This window comes from Schistocerca americana, chromosome 1 (assembly GCF_021461395.2).
Source record: "Schistocerca americana isolate TAMUIC-IGC-003095 chromosome 1, iqSchAmer2.1, whole genome shotgun sequence".
NCBI classification, from domain to species: Eukaryota; Metazoa; Arthropoda; class Insecta; order Orthoptera; family Acrididae; genus Schistocerca; species Schistocerca americana.
In genome coordinates, this window is record NC_060119.1 from 466,027,396 (window position 1) to 466,043,099 (window position 15,704).

At 38.4% G+C, this 15,704-nt stretch overlaps 1 protein-coding gene across 2 annotated transcripts in view; it reads left to right on the forward strand.

Moving 5' to 3' along the window:
* Positions 1–382: 382 nt before the first annotated feature.
* Positions 383–15,704, forward strand: part of LOC124603563 (FACT complex subunit Ssrp1) — a 91,221-nt gene continuing 75,899 nt past the window's right edge. Inside the window, exons 1-2 of one of the 2 annotated variants that reach the window (XM_047136406.1) lie at positions 383–563; positions 11,306–11,491. In XM_047136406.1, coding sequence (XP_046992362.1) covers positions 507–563; positions 11,306–11,491 — 243 coding nt within the window. In that variant the 5' untranslated portion in view covers positions 383–506. The remainder of the gene's footprint in view (positions 564–11,305; positions 11,492–15,704) is intronic. The other variant, XM_047136407.1, reaches the window with a different exon arrangement.

The following is a 15,704-nucleotide window of genomic DNA, read 5'->3' on the forward strand; positions in this document are numbered from 1 at the left end:
AAATATATAGTATTAGTCGTTTAAGATAATAAGAACTGGTACATTTTATCGCGAAAAATTACTCTTAATTTGGGGAGAACTGACCCATGTTTTTAATTGTGGGATATATTTTCGAAGTTGTTTTTGTGAAGCCATTCATTTTCGTAAACTAGATCCTAAAACAATTTAAGCTATCTACGCGGTTAACATACAGTTTTGCATTTCGTAAGGAATGAATCGAGCAGCTCCTTGTCCTTTGCGAATGTATAAGCTCTCACAGGCTGTCACCTGGAGGCGCTGTGTGCTGCAGAACAGTCAGTCGAGCTCTACAGATCGATCACGTGCTCGGCACCAAGATTTGCTGTTCCTAGACACAAGTCCCTCTGGCTAGTGCAATATCTTTCACAGCTTGGTGACAGAAACTTTGGTGGTGTATGCTAGTAGCGGGAGCTGTACCCAAGGACCGAAAGAAGTGGATGTGTGTGTGATTATTTGTGTCTTTTGTGTGTGAGTACGGATTATCCACAATGACGGTGGATTTTCTCGAATATTCGGATATTTCTTCGGAAGTAAAAGGCGCTATGGTAAGCTGTTTTAATAGACTGCTGTTTGTAATTTTTTGTGTGCTGAATGAGGATATTTTTTAATTTGAAATATGTAATTTGTAGCTCTTTAGTCGCCGCATAGCTTAAATGAGAAAGCAGGATATCCTTTAAGCATTAAAAACTACATTTCAGATAAAGCACAGCTAACACATGCCTTGAAAGACGTTTTGGTAGACGACTCATCCTGCTATTTGGTTGTATATCTTAACTGGGACTGTTAGACCAGCCTAAGTAAAAACGTCTATTAGGTTTCAGTTTTGACACCGCATGGCCACTGCAGTGAAGAGTAGGTACTTTGTAAAAAAAAAAATTGTGAAAGTGCATAACTATGCTTGATTCTGACAGTGTACTAATTACGTAAATAATAGCAGTTCTAGTTTAATGTAATTTATTCAAATATTTGACAATCGCGCGACAAGTGGTCAAGAAAGTGAATATTACATTCAAATGTTCTATGTTTTTGGTTATGGTTTCTGACATGTTCCACACCCACGAGAATCATTTCATTTTTGGGACTGTGGAACGAAAACTTAATCTAATCTGATTGCGAGTGACAATTATGTGTTCATATGATAATGTTCAAATTGCAATTGGGTCACCATTTTTGCTCGTCTGGTCAGGTGGGAAGTTGTATGTCAACGAAAGTACATCCCCATTCCTGTGCTACATATGTGGACGTCTTAGGTCATCTTTGGTAACAAGTAACGTTAAACCATGGGAAGACTGACAGATGTGCACCATAGGCTATGATAGCCCATCCTTCCTCCTCTGTAGTTTTTCATAATATGCACCAAAACATTAGCAGATTTGTCAGAAACATTTAATATTTGATGAGATGTGTAAAGTAAGACATGCTGCTGTATTGGAAGGCATGTTTATAATTCGACTTTATGATCTCAACCCTATGGAAAGCGAATATTTTATAATTTAATTTTCCTTTGTAATTAATCACATTGTGGTACAGAATGCGCATAGGGGTTTACATAGATTTTTAGAAATAGTCGCTCCTAAAATGTTGGTTTTAGTGGTAGACTGATTGGGATTACAGAAGCGGCCGATTCCACCCGTCTGCTTTAACCCAAGACGTCACCAGTATGGCGGAAACGACCATTCTCAACGTCACCAATAAGGCGCCTATGACGTCATTACATAAATATGACAACAAAGACGAAAATAAATATAAAATCAGTTCTCAACGTCACCAATAAGGCGCCTATGACGTCATTACATAAATATGACAACAAAGACGAAAATAAATATAAAATCAGTAGACACATCTCCATCCAATAACATAATCAAACTAATGTGGCCAGCACGGGAAATTGGTGGGTTTTGGGTGGGGACAAACTAAATATAAAAAAACACACACACACACACACACACACACACACACACACACACACACACAATACCAAACCACACAACACCATAAAATCTCCAAATTCCGCTACACTTCCATTATCAACGAGAAGCGGTCACTTCCTGTCGCCTACTTAGCCGCAATTTTCGATACCGAAATATGAAAGCCTAGTACTTCAAAAATTATAATCAGACCGCAACTACCGATACCACAAAACCAACAACTAAAACAACAAAAATTGGAATCGGACACTTCCCTTGAGATCAACAACTGCTCATAATACCAAAACACATATAGCTACGATGACAAATTGGTATTGGTCACTGCCCATGACCTATATAGCTCAAATACAGCTGATGATAAAAAAAACCACAAGTGCCAATACCGAAATATGAACCACCAACACATGCAGTAAATAACACCGACCCAACAACACACAAAAACACCACTGAACATCACACATACACAAAACCAAAACAAGCCTCCAACTCGCATATTTTGCTTGCGTACGTCGCATTTCACTATCTTCGCCACAAGCCCAAAATGTTGCAGATACTTAATGACAGACATGTCGCCTCCATTTCAGCCCGCAGACGCGCACTATTAAACTTATATCCATAGCTAACAAAAGAAATCGCAAATTGAATTAAACGACTTACCGCGCGACAAACAGCAAACCAATAACATCAAATGACATAAACACAAAGGAAACTTAATTCTTAACTCATTAAAACTAATTTTCATTGTTCTATAACAGTCACGACTGATAAATGTACACCTCAAGCGCCGACACCCAAATGAACCCAATACACAACAACACGCAGAGGAAATACGGAAGCGTCCGATCCCACCCGTCTGCTTTGACCCATGACGTCACAAATATGGCGCAAATGACCATAAACCACGATTCCAATATGGCGCACATAAAGTCGGTACGTACACGTTATAAGGACGAAAATACATCGGAAAACAAACACACACACTTTCCACAAAAAGCCTAATGACACTAACGGGACAAGGGCGGATAATGGGGTGTTTTTGGGTGGGGGCAAACTAAATATAAACAAATTTAGGCACCCACCCCCATACAAAACCACACAAAACGACGAAAAAACCGACTTCACAAAACTCCCCAAATACCACTAAACACAATATCATCAGGAACCGGACACTTCCCTTGAGCTATATAGCTCAACAGCAGCTCCCGATCCCATAAATTAGGATCCAACACTTCCCTTGGCCTATATAGCTCAAAAACATCTCCTGATACCAGTATCAACATACACAGCCTCACACTGGTATCGAACACTTCACTTGACCTGCGCACTGTTAATTTTATCCGTCATATCCATTCCTGAACAAAAACAACAATCGATTAATTTTACTAAAATTACCACATAATGTACAGCAAACAACACTAAATTAACATTCAGACAAAATCGTTAACTCACTTAAACGAATTCCACTACAAACACAGCCGACACTCGAACAATTCTGGATAATGAGCAAAAGCAAACTGAGCCCATTACACCACACAAACGAAAATCCTGAACATACCACCAGAAACCACAACACGTCGTCATCTACAAACACGCCACACTCACAAACCAAACTCCGCGCCGTCATGATGTCACGGGTCAAAGCCGATGCGTGGGATTGGACGCTTCTGTCGACCCCACGCAGACCATACACATACCACCAGAGGACACCACCATCCACAACAAGACGACATCTAAAAACACAACACACTCATAAACTAAACTCCATGATGACACACACACACACACACACACACACACACACACACACACACACAAACAAAAAAACACCCTTATGTCACGGGTCAAAGTCGACGGGTGGGATCGGACGCCTCCGTTGTCCTGACTGATTTGCATTGTAGTGCGAGGTTAGGATGGTGTCAATTTGTGGAATGCAAAGTATAAGTGTGATGTCAAATTGATCTGTAGCATAACCTGATGTCTACGTTCATTCCATTTTTGACATGCTTTTTGAAAAGCAGTTTATTACACAATTGACAAATCTCTGGTTGTTTACATGTTGTTTATTACTTTTTAAAAATCAAAGAGGAGTGCCTTGTAAATGTCAACCAACAATGGAAAAGGAACAAGATGTAGAAAGAAACGACATTGATAGTTGAAATGTACTTACAAGCTCTAGTGAGTACATTTTTCTTGTTTGCTGTCATTTTTGTTTCAATTAACAAGAGGGTTTATTTGAAAAGTGTTCAACCAGTGTGTCTAGATTGCATTTGTCAGTCTCTCCGATGCAAAGCTTCCAAGGCACTTGCCTATCTCAATTTTTGGAGTCTGTGAGATGAAGCGAGGAAACACTTGATATGCATTCACCAATAGCCTTTATTTTACCTACTGGCTTTCTGTCGTATCTTTACCAAAATACCCATTATTAATTATGGGAGAGTTTTATGTTTGCAGTAACCATTGCTGTTGTTTTATTCCTTGACTGTCTTTAGGCCTTCTAGTAGATTTCTGGATTATCCTACATCAAAACCTACATAAATACTCTGCTAGCCCCTGTGCAATGCTTGGTAGAAAGTACATCGAACCAAAATTGTCAGGTTGTTGTTGTTTTTTTGTCGCATTTGCTTAAGTGAGGGAAAAGTAACTGTCTGTATGCCTCTTTCACACCCTAATCTCTCTTAAATTTCTCTCATGAATCTTAAACAAGATACATGTGGCAGCATGAAGTTCCCACAGTCTTCTTCAAATTTACCGCCCCAGATTTTGTGCGAACTGTCATATCTTTGCAAGAATTTCCATGTAAGTTCCTAAAATATTTGTTGCATTTTTGTATGGCTCGCTGATGTGTTACTGTCTGAGTTTGATGTGTCATGCCTACTTAGTAAGGGCTCCAAACATGAGAGCAGTATTCTGGAATTGGTCACATTGACATGATTTGCTTTACAGGTGCACCACACTTCCCCAGAAGCCTTTCAACAAATCTGTCTTCCGGTTGCTTATTCTAATAGTATATTTACATTACAGTCTTCTTTCATATTGCTTCTTAGTATTAATCCAAAATACATGATTTGATGAGCTCAACATGTTCACCATTAATCTTGTAATTAGATACTTTCAAGTTGCAGGCTTTGTCTTACAGGTCTCCACATTTAGACAGCTGCCGTTCAGTAGATGAAGTGGAAATTTGTCTATCTGCTACTCATTACAATCGTTGACTGATACTTTCGTGTACACAGCTGCATTGGCAGTGAACAGTTGCATAGTGCTGCTGATCCTATCTGATAAAATGTTCACGTATGTTGAAGACATTCACAGAAGGTACTAGTTAACTTCTTTTGGGCACACCTGATGTTTTCATATTCAGATCACAACTCAAAATAGATTAAGGCAGTCCACCTCCAAAAAGACCACCAGTATTAAAGCAATGCAGTATCCTAAAGAATGTTTAGCTTGATGACTGGCTTACTGTAACCATCATAAGTTGCTTTGTTGTTATGACATAACATGAATAGGTAAATTTTCGATTATTATTGACAGTTTATGTATAGAAAAAAATGTTAGATGCAATTTTTACTATTAATGAAAACAGATGTAGTAGGGATTCTAAAGTGTTTACTGCTTTCTGCATTAGTCTTCATTTCTCATTTCACTCCAAGCATTATCCTTTAAATATACTTTTCATGACAAATTCCATTCCTTTGTATCCAGATATCAGTAGTATCATCTTCTTTGTGTCTGAAGTTACAGGTTTTTCTAACAGTAGGTGTTCCTCTATTCCCATCTCATTTCCATATGCTGAAGTACAGTATTCAGTAATATTTTCTTTCATATTTATACAATATCTTGTTTCTTTATTCCTATTTATTTGTGGTCTTGATATCAGAGGTGCTTGTCTGATATACTAGCCAATTTCGTGTGCTTCAAGTTTCTTCCAACCCCACTGTTCTTTTGTGAACATTGCTTCCTAAGCACTAATTGACTCTAGTTGCTCTATGTATTTTAAACTTTGTATTGATTTTTGTGTTATTAGTCCAGTTCATTAAATGGAGAATTTGAATAAATATGTCTCATGTCTAACCAAAAGAATGCAGATAGTTGTACTTAGTAATTCAAGCAGTGTAGTCAGAGAGATTCTTCTGACTGGAGGAAGTCAGTTATGTATGTGGGTCCCTGAGTTGGAATCTTAGATCCTCTTTTGTTACTCATATATGTAAACAATTCCATGCAATATAAAACAAAATTAGTTCTTTTTAAAACTGACACTAGTATTATAATAAACTCAGGCATTTATGCACTAACACAAGAAATTCTAAACAATGTTCTTTGACTGGCTTTCTGTGAATGGTCTCGTGCCAATTTCAAAAAGTCACAATGTATTCAGTTCCACACATCTAAAGGCACTACACTAATAAGCATAACATAGTGTGGGGGAGTTTTAAATACAGGAGAAAATTCAAAATTTTGTTTGTTTTGATGAGAATGTAAACCAAAAAATGCACATTTTGGATCTCTTAAATCAAGTTAGTTCAGCCACATTTGCACTTGGAATCGGTGCAGAGAGTCAAATCAATAAATTCACAAATGTTTCATATTTCCATTCAATAATGTCGTGTGGAATAATGTTATGGGGCAACTCACCTTCAAAAAAGAAAGTTCTAATTGTTCAATAATGTGCGGTAAGAATATATGTTGTGATTAACCATTATCATCTTATAGACCTCTATTTAAGGAGCTAGGCATTTTGACTACTGCTTCGCATTATATTTATTCCCTCATGAAGTTTGTTGTAAGAAATCCAACACAGTTGAAAAATAACTATAATGTGAGTAAGTAAAAACCATATAAAAATGACGTTCAATATTCTACATTAAGGTCTTTTTAGCAGAAAATTTTTTATCAGTAATCGGTCTGAGCGAAGTAAAATTTGAAAACAACATGAAAAAATAACTCCTGTTCTGTAGAAGAATTTCTATCATTGTAATGTGTAAAAGATGGTGGGTAACAATTACTAACTCACATAAAAATAAATAAATAAAGTCAGCGTTTAGCAATATTTACAAATTCACTTGTGTTGTGAATGTATACAGACTTGTTCCGCATCATTACAATTTATCGTGCAAATGATCTATGCAACATGAAACTAACTGATGTAGCAAATTTTTTTCCATTGACCGTTTTGTATGATGACTCATTATGATGAGAAACAAGTCCAAGTCATTTTACTTCCACATTCCAAATTAATTTGTAAATATGCAGAGCATTTATAAGATTGGCATTTTTCTCAATGTGAGTTAGTAAATCCTATCTGCTGCCTTTTACATATCACTATCCACCACCTTTCACACATCACGATAATAGAAATTCATCTGTGGAATAGGAGGAGTTGTCAAGGATTAACGTATTTGGTGGGCATCTTTCTCTCTTTCAGTTCTCTATAACAATGAAAACAGTCATTTATTGACAAAATAATTAATTGGATGGATAAAAAATCTACTCACCAAGTGGTGGCAGAACACACGCTTAAAAGACGGTTGTAATTGGCAAGCTTCCGGAGCCAGTGCCGCCTCCTTCAGGCAGCAGGGTTGAAGGGGAAGGAAGAGAGGCGAAGGAAAAGGACTGGAGACGTCTAGGGAAAGGGATAAATTTTGGGAAAGTCACCCAGAACTGCGAGTCAGGGGAGACTAACCACATGGGGAGAGCTAAGCTCTCAGGTTTTCAAATCACGTCCGATGCAGTCCCCAACAATCAGTCTTTTCTTCTCATCCCATGCGGTAATTTACACCTGACCCATCTGCCTTGAGGAGGAGCTACGGGCTCTGAAAGCTTGCAGGTTACAACCGTCTTTTATGTGTGTGTTCTGCCACTGGTTGGTGAGTAGATTTTTATCAATCCAATTAAATAATTAAATTATCTTTCTTCTCTGATACAAAACTTCCAAAGTACTTATATTGCTTGCATTATTCAGTAGGAGTGTTTTCTAGTTCCAGATCGTCATTGTTTCCACCAAATTTAAAATATTCTGTGTATAACAAGAATCAATTTAGTATATATCACCATTAGTTTTTGCATAATGTAGTTTGGACCTTCTTCATCGGTGACAAGCACAACATGATTGTCCACAAACAATTGTTTTGGTACCTATATTCTTACAATCATAAGAGCATCAGCTTTGTCAGTGAGAATTCATTTCATTAAGATTCTTCTGGGTGAATGAATTTGTTTCAGTTTGAGATGATGAACTTACTAATGTTTTGATTGCTGTTGCAGGGAAATGGCTCACCGTATCTAATCTTACACAGTTTGTTCATCACTTGTTAACTTTCTGAATTAGCCCCAGTTCATATAAAAAAAGTTGTAGGTTTCTATATGAGTTATATTTGTTTACAGACTATAATCACTTAAGTGGCAATATTGAACCTAGGAAAACCACCTGTCTGCTTTGAAATGCACAGGTCTGACCACATGTTCACAATCACCAATTTGATACATGCAGAAATAAAGCCATTTGTATGATCCCATGATGGAGCAGTGTGCCCCTGAGTTTTCTGTAGCTTTTGAAACATAATGTCTTCATTATTTTCTTGAAGGAAGCAGAAGTAGGCCTTCTTGCGCTCTCTTAAATAGAATAATAATAAATAAAGATTCCAAAGGCAATTTTCATATAGGTGATTTGAGACATAAGTCAGCCCAACAACATAGAACTTCGAAAATATGAAACTTAGCTTTCTGTGTGTTGAGAAGTAAATGCATGATAAACCTGAAACTTTGCATGTGATAACTTACCAACACAGGGTCTTCGAATGTAAAACTTCATTCGTGTACATCTTTCCATTAGTTTATGAACTGAAAGCAAAGTTGACAATTTTTGTAAAAATATCAAAAATGGGTGATTTCAGACAGTTTAAAAAAAAGTGTTTTATCCATACTCTTGTAAACAGTTTTCATTAGAAGGAGCATGTTCTAAACCACCCAAAAGACTAGGTTTGGTTTCACAATGTGAGAACATAAGGCTCTAAAAAATAATGAGGAAGGAAAGGTGCAGTGTAGTGCACTCATATTTCACTTGTATTCAAATTAAATCTGGCATTTTTTAATATTTAACACTTTCTGGGAGAGTTAATATAAACAGTACTGATGAGTAGGAAGTGAACTCTAATCAGAACTTGAAGATGTACAAAAAAGGGGCATTTTTGTCGCAACCCATCTTGATATGCTGCAGCCAGTTTTTCTGTTGTAATAACTACAGAATGAAACTAGCTGTAATTGTCAAATTTAACTGTGCATTACCAAGGAACCAGAGATCACAGTAGCAGAACTGTTGCAGAACAGCTATAACACAGTCTATTCTATAAACTGCTTTCAGGTTTTACAGCATTGTTACAGGTGTAAATTTTGGCGGAGTTCGTAGCAGTCTGCCTCACAGTTTTTGGGAAAGGATTCATGTTAATTCAAATTTCCAATACATCTTTTTATTTTGCAATGCTGTTGATGTGCTAGTTTAATTCTGGTGTAATTTTGTTGCTTTGCTCCATGGTGGCTTAAAAGCTGCTGGCTTCTTTTAAACTGGAGGGAGGGGAGGGGGGAGAGAGGCCGGTGTCTCCATTGCTGCGGAGCCATACTCAAAGCAGTGCAACAGATGACAGGAGTGAACTTCTTGGTGGCCACAGGCTCCCAAGTCTGATAAGGGTTTGTTTCACAGGGTCTCAAGCCTGATGCTACATTTCTACGTGTCCCACGCCACAGGTAGAAGAGGTTTCTCGACCAGTCTTTTTTTCTATTAGGCTCACTTCCTATTCATTAACACTTGTGATTGTGCTTTCCACAGAGGCTATTGAACAATTCTGAAACATAATAAATGTCAGATTTAATTTCAATGCAAGAAGAATATGTACGATTTTTCACTGTTCCTTTGCCTTGTCATTATTTTTTATAGCCTTACACTCTTGCATTGCAAAACCTAATCTGTTTTTAGGTGGTTTAGAACATGGCCTTTCTAATGAAAATGGCGTAAAACAAATTTGCAGAAAATTATTGTTAAAGTCGGCTGAAAATACCCATTTTTTAAAATTTTACAAAAATCGCCAACCTCCCAATTTGTAGCTTTTAGAAAGCATTAGGAGAAAGAAGTTTTATGTTATAATACCTTGCGTTGATTAATGATCACATGCAAAGTTTCAGTTTTATCATGCACTTACTTCCGGATATATAAATAGCTAAACTTCATTTCTTTCATATGGTTATTTTTTCCCCTGGCTTTGCTTCAAATTATCTATATGAAAATTGCTTGTGATTTTTTTTTAATTGTTAGTCCATGTAAGAGAGTGCAAAAAGTTGTACAAGATGACTTTGTTTTGTTTCATTCGAGAAAATACTGTTGGAGATATGTGTTAAAAGTTGCCAAAAACTCAGAGGTGCACTGTTGAAAACTGTGCTATGTAGCCAAACAAATGACTGTATCTGTACAACTACTACACTGCTGAAATTAAAACTGAACAAATGTTCATTGGGAACATGTGCAAATGTTCAGACAAAATTACATCAAAATCTGTGATGGTCATGCAGGATCTTCTCCCAAAATTAAACCACTTGACATGCAGTGACCATGTACTGGCTTGGCATTTCAACCTAAATTTATCCATGTTATGCGGAATGTTTTGAGGACTGCAACTGTATTGTAAAATTACGTAATAATTTCTACTGCATCAGTCACTTTTTTATTAATATTTAATTAGCAAGGCACATTTTGGCAGCTTGTAATAAAATAAAAAGATCCCATAGGCAATTTTCTTATAGGCAATTTGAGGCAAAGTAAGTCAAAAAACCTAGATGCTTGGTAAACATGAAGTTTAGCTTTTTATATCTTCAGAAGTAAATGCTCATGTGCATGCTCGTGTGCATTTCAGTTACATGTAGATTACATTTATATGAAGTGTGGTTATATTCATCTGCTGTGTATGCCAGTAAGGTTACGTATCGGCATACAATCCTGTAAAGAAAGTTAAACGTATTTGCAGTGTGAACATTAAGTGTCTGCATGTTTAAATTATTTCATTAGTGCATTTATTTACATTGTTTGTTGGAAATTTGGTTGTCTTCTTAGATTTGCTGTCAATTTTTCACAGCTGAAGTCATTTTCAGCCAAGTGTATTGGTATATAAGTTCCCAAATTCTTTAGCAGCCATATTTCTCAAGCTTCATCAGTAAAATTCTTGTCTGTTGTTAATATGTTTACATTGACTGAAGAAACCACTGATATAGCTTTTAGGCTGGTAAGGTACAATACTGTTAAATTGTTTTTATGAACTTCATTTACTCCTATTGTAATAAACATTTGTTAACTTCATGCATTGTGTTTGTTGCAGTGTCTTGGTCGACTAAAGTTAACTGATCAACACATAATTTTCAAGAACAGTAAAACTGGAAAAGTTGAACAGATAAATGCCAGTGATTTGGAACTTGTAAACTGGCAGAGACTTGTTGGTTCTTGGGGCATACGACTTTTTCTGAAAAATGGCATACTTCATCGATTTGCAGGCTTTAAGGAAGCGGTAAGTTTTGTCTTGTGAGTTATGCTGTTCTTTGTACAGAGCATAATAATTCTGCCAATGATATAATTTTTCTTTTTTAATACACATCATTAGAAGTGTTCCTGATTTTGATATGCGTGCTATGATATTTGCCATTAGATGATATATTTTGTTGGATTTGCAGAGTTGACTGACACTTTATTCACTCTTATCAAATACCATTCAGGACCTTTTAGTACACCACTTTGTAGCACTTAACAGTTAGTCTCGTTTTGAACAATATCTATATGCAGCTGTCCTCATCACATAAAAAATGGCTCTGAGCACTATGGGACTTAACATCTGAGGTCATCAGTCCCCCTCATCACATAGCTCTGCTTCCCCGCCTCTGTGACTGAGGTCACTAAAGCACACTTGTGTGATGGCATTCAACCCAGGGGTAAGCTGGTTTGAATACTCGTGGTAGGAAAAATTTTCACTGCCAGTATTTGGCCAGCAAGGGGGAGGGGGGGGGGGTAGGGGGAGAGGTAGTGGTAGAGGTGTGATGTTCCTGATCATTGGTATTTACCTGGTGTAAATACCAAACATCTCCACAGTTGTATGAGGGTAAGTCCCAAGTGAGGGCATGTGGCACTGTTGATTGTGATCTGCCCATCTGGATGGGGTGTTGAAGATTGGCAGCCCCCTCGGTGCTACTCCTGAGGAGTAGGCTATGGGCTGGCACCGTATTTCACCCTCTCCCTTTTCTCTCATCCCCCCCCCCTCCCCTTCCCCCCGACACACACATGATCTTGTTGTTTTTGTTTATCGTATGACATTGTCAGTTCAGCCACGTAACTGTAAGTGTGAGAGTTGTGTTTTAAGTGTTCATGTTGAGTGTAGGTGACTGCAATGGATGTGTGTAGTATGGTTTTGTCGTATTGGTGTTGTATGAGGGTAAGAGGAGGGAGACAAGGCCAAGAAAAATTCTTGGATAAAATGTGAAATGGTGAATTAAATTGACAAAAGGAATAAATATAAAGATGCAGCAAATTAAGTGGCAAAAATGAATAACATTTTCAAAAAAGAAATGAAACAGAATGTGCAAAAATGTCAAAGATGGGATGGCTGGAGGAGAAATGTGAAGCTATAGAAACATTATGACTAAAAAGATAAATGTTGCCAACAGTAAAGTCAAAGACCTTTGGAGAAAAGAGAAGCCCTTCATGAATATATGAGCTCAAATAGCAAATGATTTATCCAAGAGGGTAGGTTGACGAAAGGCAAACCATGTTCGTAATCTTTATAGATGTAGAGAAAGCTGCTGCCTGGATTACAATATTTGAAATTTTGAAGGTAACAGAGATAAACTGCACAGAGTGAAAAGTTATTTACAGTTTGTACAGAAACCACATTGCTGTCAGAAGAGTTAACGTACATGAAAAGAAAGCCATAGTTGAGAAGAGAGAGTGATAAGGTGGTAGTAAATACAGGGAGACGAAATCAGAACTTCGAGATTTGCCTTGCCATTCACCGGCACCAGAGGACTTGGAAGAGCAGTGGAATGGAACAGATAGTGTCTTGAAAAGAGATTATAATGTGAACATCAACAAAAGTAAATCGAGGGTAATGGAATGCAGCCAAATAAAATCAGGCAATGCTGAGGGCCTGAGGTTAAGAAATGACACTGATAGTAGTAGATGTGTTTTGCTTTTTGGACAGCAGAATAATTGATGATGGCTGCAGTAGAGAGAAATTAAAAGCATACTGGCAACAGCATGAAAAGTGTTTCTGAAAAAGAATAATTCATTGTTAACACCTGATATAAATGTATGTGTTAGAATGTCTTTTTCATGAAGTATTTGAGTTGAGTGTGCCCTTGTATGGAACTGAAATGTGGACAAAAACATTCTAAACAAGACTAGGATATAAGCTTTCAAAATGTTGTGCAATAGAATAATGCAGAAGATTAGCTAGGTGGAATGAATCACATATGAAAAGACACCATCAGGTTGGTGAGAAAAGAAATTTATGACGCAACTTGACCAAAAGAAGAGATGGATTGATAGGACACATTCTGAGGCATTAAGGAATTATCATCTTGCCAATGGAAGTTAGTGTGGTGTAAAAATTGTAGGAGGAGAACATATTAAGTGGTTTCAAATGGATGTAGGTTATGTAAGTCATGCAGAGATGAAGAGGTTTTGCACCGGATAGACTAGCATAGAGTGCTTCATTAAATCAGTCTGAAGATGACGATGATGACACCGACAATAACAAATGTAGAAGTGGCAACATTTTAACAAAAATTTCATTGTAAGTTTTCATTTTTATCAGAAGAAACCTTGGAAATGCTGATTTGATGCACTGCAACAAAGGTTGTTAATGGGAGGGGAATATAATAGCTTTTAGCAGGACTTAACCATGACAAGCAGTATTGAATAGCACATTGGACAGTGTTGCTGCTGCCAATCTGTTGCAGTATTATGGGACATGTTTTATGCTCAAAAAGTATGAACTACTTGGAGAGTGAAAATTCTTCTGTATAAAACTCAGTGAGGATTCTGCAGATAAAGCTCTCCAGAACTTTGTAAGTCCCAAGGTGCCATAGACCTCCTTCACCATTATAATCAAATTTGGACTTTTCCCAGAAGATGGCGGGAAGCTATTGTCGTCCCTGTTCTGAAACCTGGAAAGGACAAACATCTCCCATCTAGTTATCGCCCCATTTCTCTCAAGAGTACTGTTTGTGAGGTTTTGGAGTATATGGTGAATTGCCGTTTAGCCTGGTGGCTGGAGTCCCGAAGCCTATTAACACCTGCCCAATGCAGTTTCCGAAAGCATGGTTCTGCAGTTGACCATCTTGTTGCTCTCTCCACTTATATCATGAACAATTTTCTTAGGAAACACCAAACAGTAGCAATATTTGTTGATCTGGAGAGAGCATACGATACCTGTTGGAGGACAGGCATCCTCCACACACTGTTCTCTTGGGGCTTTCAAGGTTGGCTGCCCCTTTTTATTCATGAATTTATGGCAGACCGCACATTTAAAGTGCGGGTGAACACTACTCCCTCCCAAGAAAACGGGATACCCCAGGGCTCCGTGCTAAGTGTTGTACTGTTCGGCATTGCCATAAATCCAGTTGAGGATTGTCTCCTTCACGATGTCTTGGGCTCCCTCTTTGTGGACGATTTTGCGATCTTCTACAGCTCTCAACGGACCAGCCTTCTTGAAAGACTTCTTGAAGGCTGTCTCGATCGCCTCCACTCTTGGAACGTCGAAACCGGCTTCCGCTTTTCTCCCAGTAAGACCGTTTATGTCAATTTTTGGCATTGTACGGAGTTTCTTCCGCCTTCCCTACATCTATGCCCTGTCAACCTTCCGTTCGTGGACGTCTCAAAATTCTTGGGTCTTATGTTTGACAGAAAACTGTGCTGGTCCTCCCACGTTTCCTATCTTTCGGCTCGCTGTCTGCGATCCCTCAACACCCTCCGTGTCCTGAACGATACCTCCTGGGGAGGGGACTGAGTAGTCCTTCTCCACCTCTCGAGCACCTTAGTGCACTTGAAATTGGACTATGGAAGCATAGTTTACTCGTCTGGTCGGCCGTCTATTCTTCGGCATCTCTACTCAGTCGACCACCACTGTGGATTGTGTTTAGTGTCTGGAAGTTTTTACACCAGCCCTGTGGAAAGCCTTTATGCCGAGACTGCTGAACCTGCACTGTCCAGTAGGCGAGCTGTTCTTCTGAGTCTCTATGCTAGCCATCTGTCTTCCATGTCTGCTAATCTGGCCCATGACCTTTTTTTTTGATGCCGCCTCGGATTTAGGGTATGCAGGCCGCCCTTCCTCTCTACTACCACCACCGGGAGTCCGCTTCCGTCAACTGCTGCATTCCCTTTCATAAATCTTTCTTGACAACTGGGGGTACAGCACCACCTTGGCTCTGCCCCCGGACCTGCCTCCTCCGTGACCTTTGTCAGCTTCCCAAGGATGGCACCCCTTCTCTTGTTTATCGTCAGGCATTTGCTGCTCTATGCGCACAAATGAAGGATGCCACATTTATTTACACTGACGGCTCAAAAACATCATTTGGTGTTGGGAGTGCCTATATTGTTGGTGACACCCCAAATCGATTTTGGCCTCCCGGCCAGTGTTCGGTTTTTACTGCGGAGCTTTACACTATTCTCCAGGCTGTCCAATACATCTGTCGCCATCAGCGGATACAGTATATTATATGCTCATATTCGCT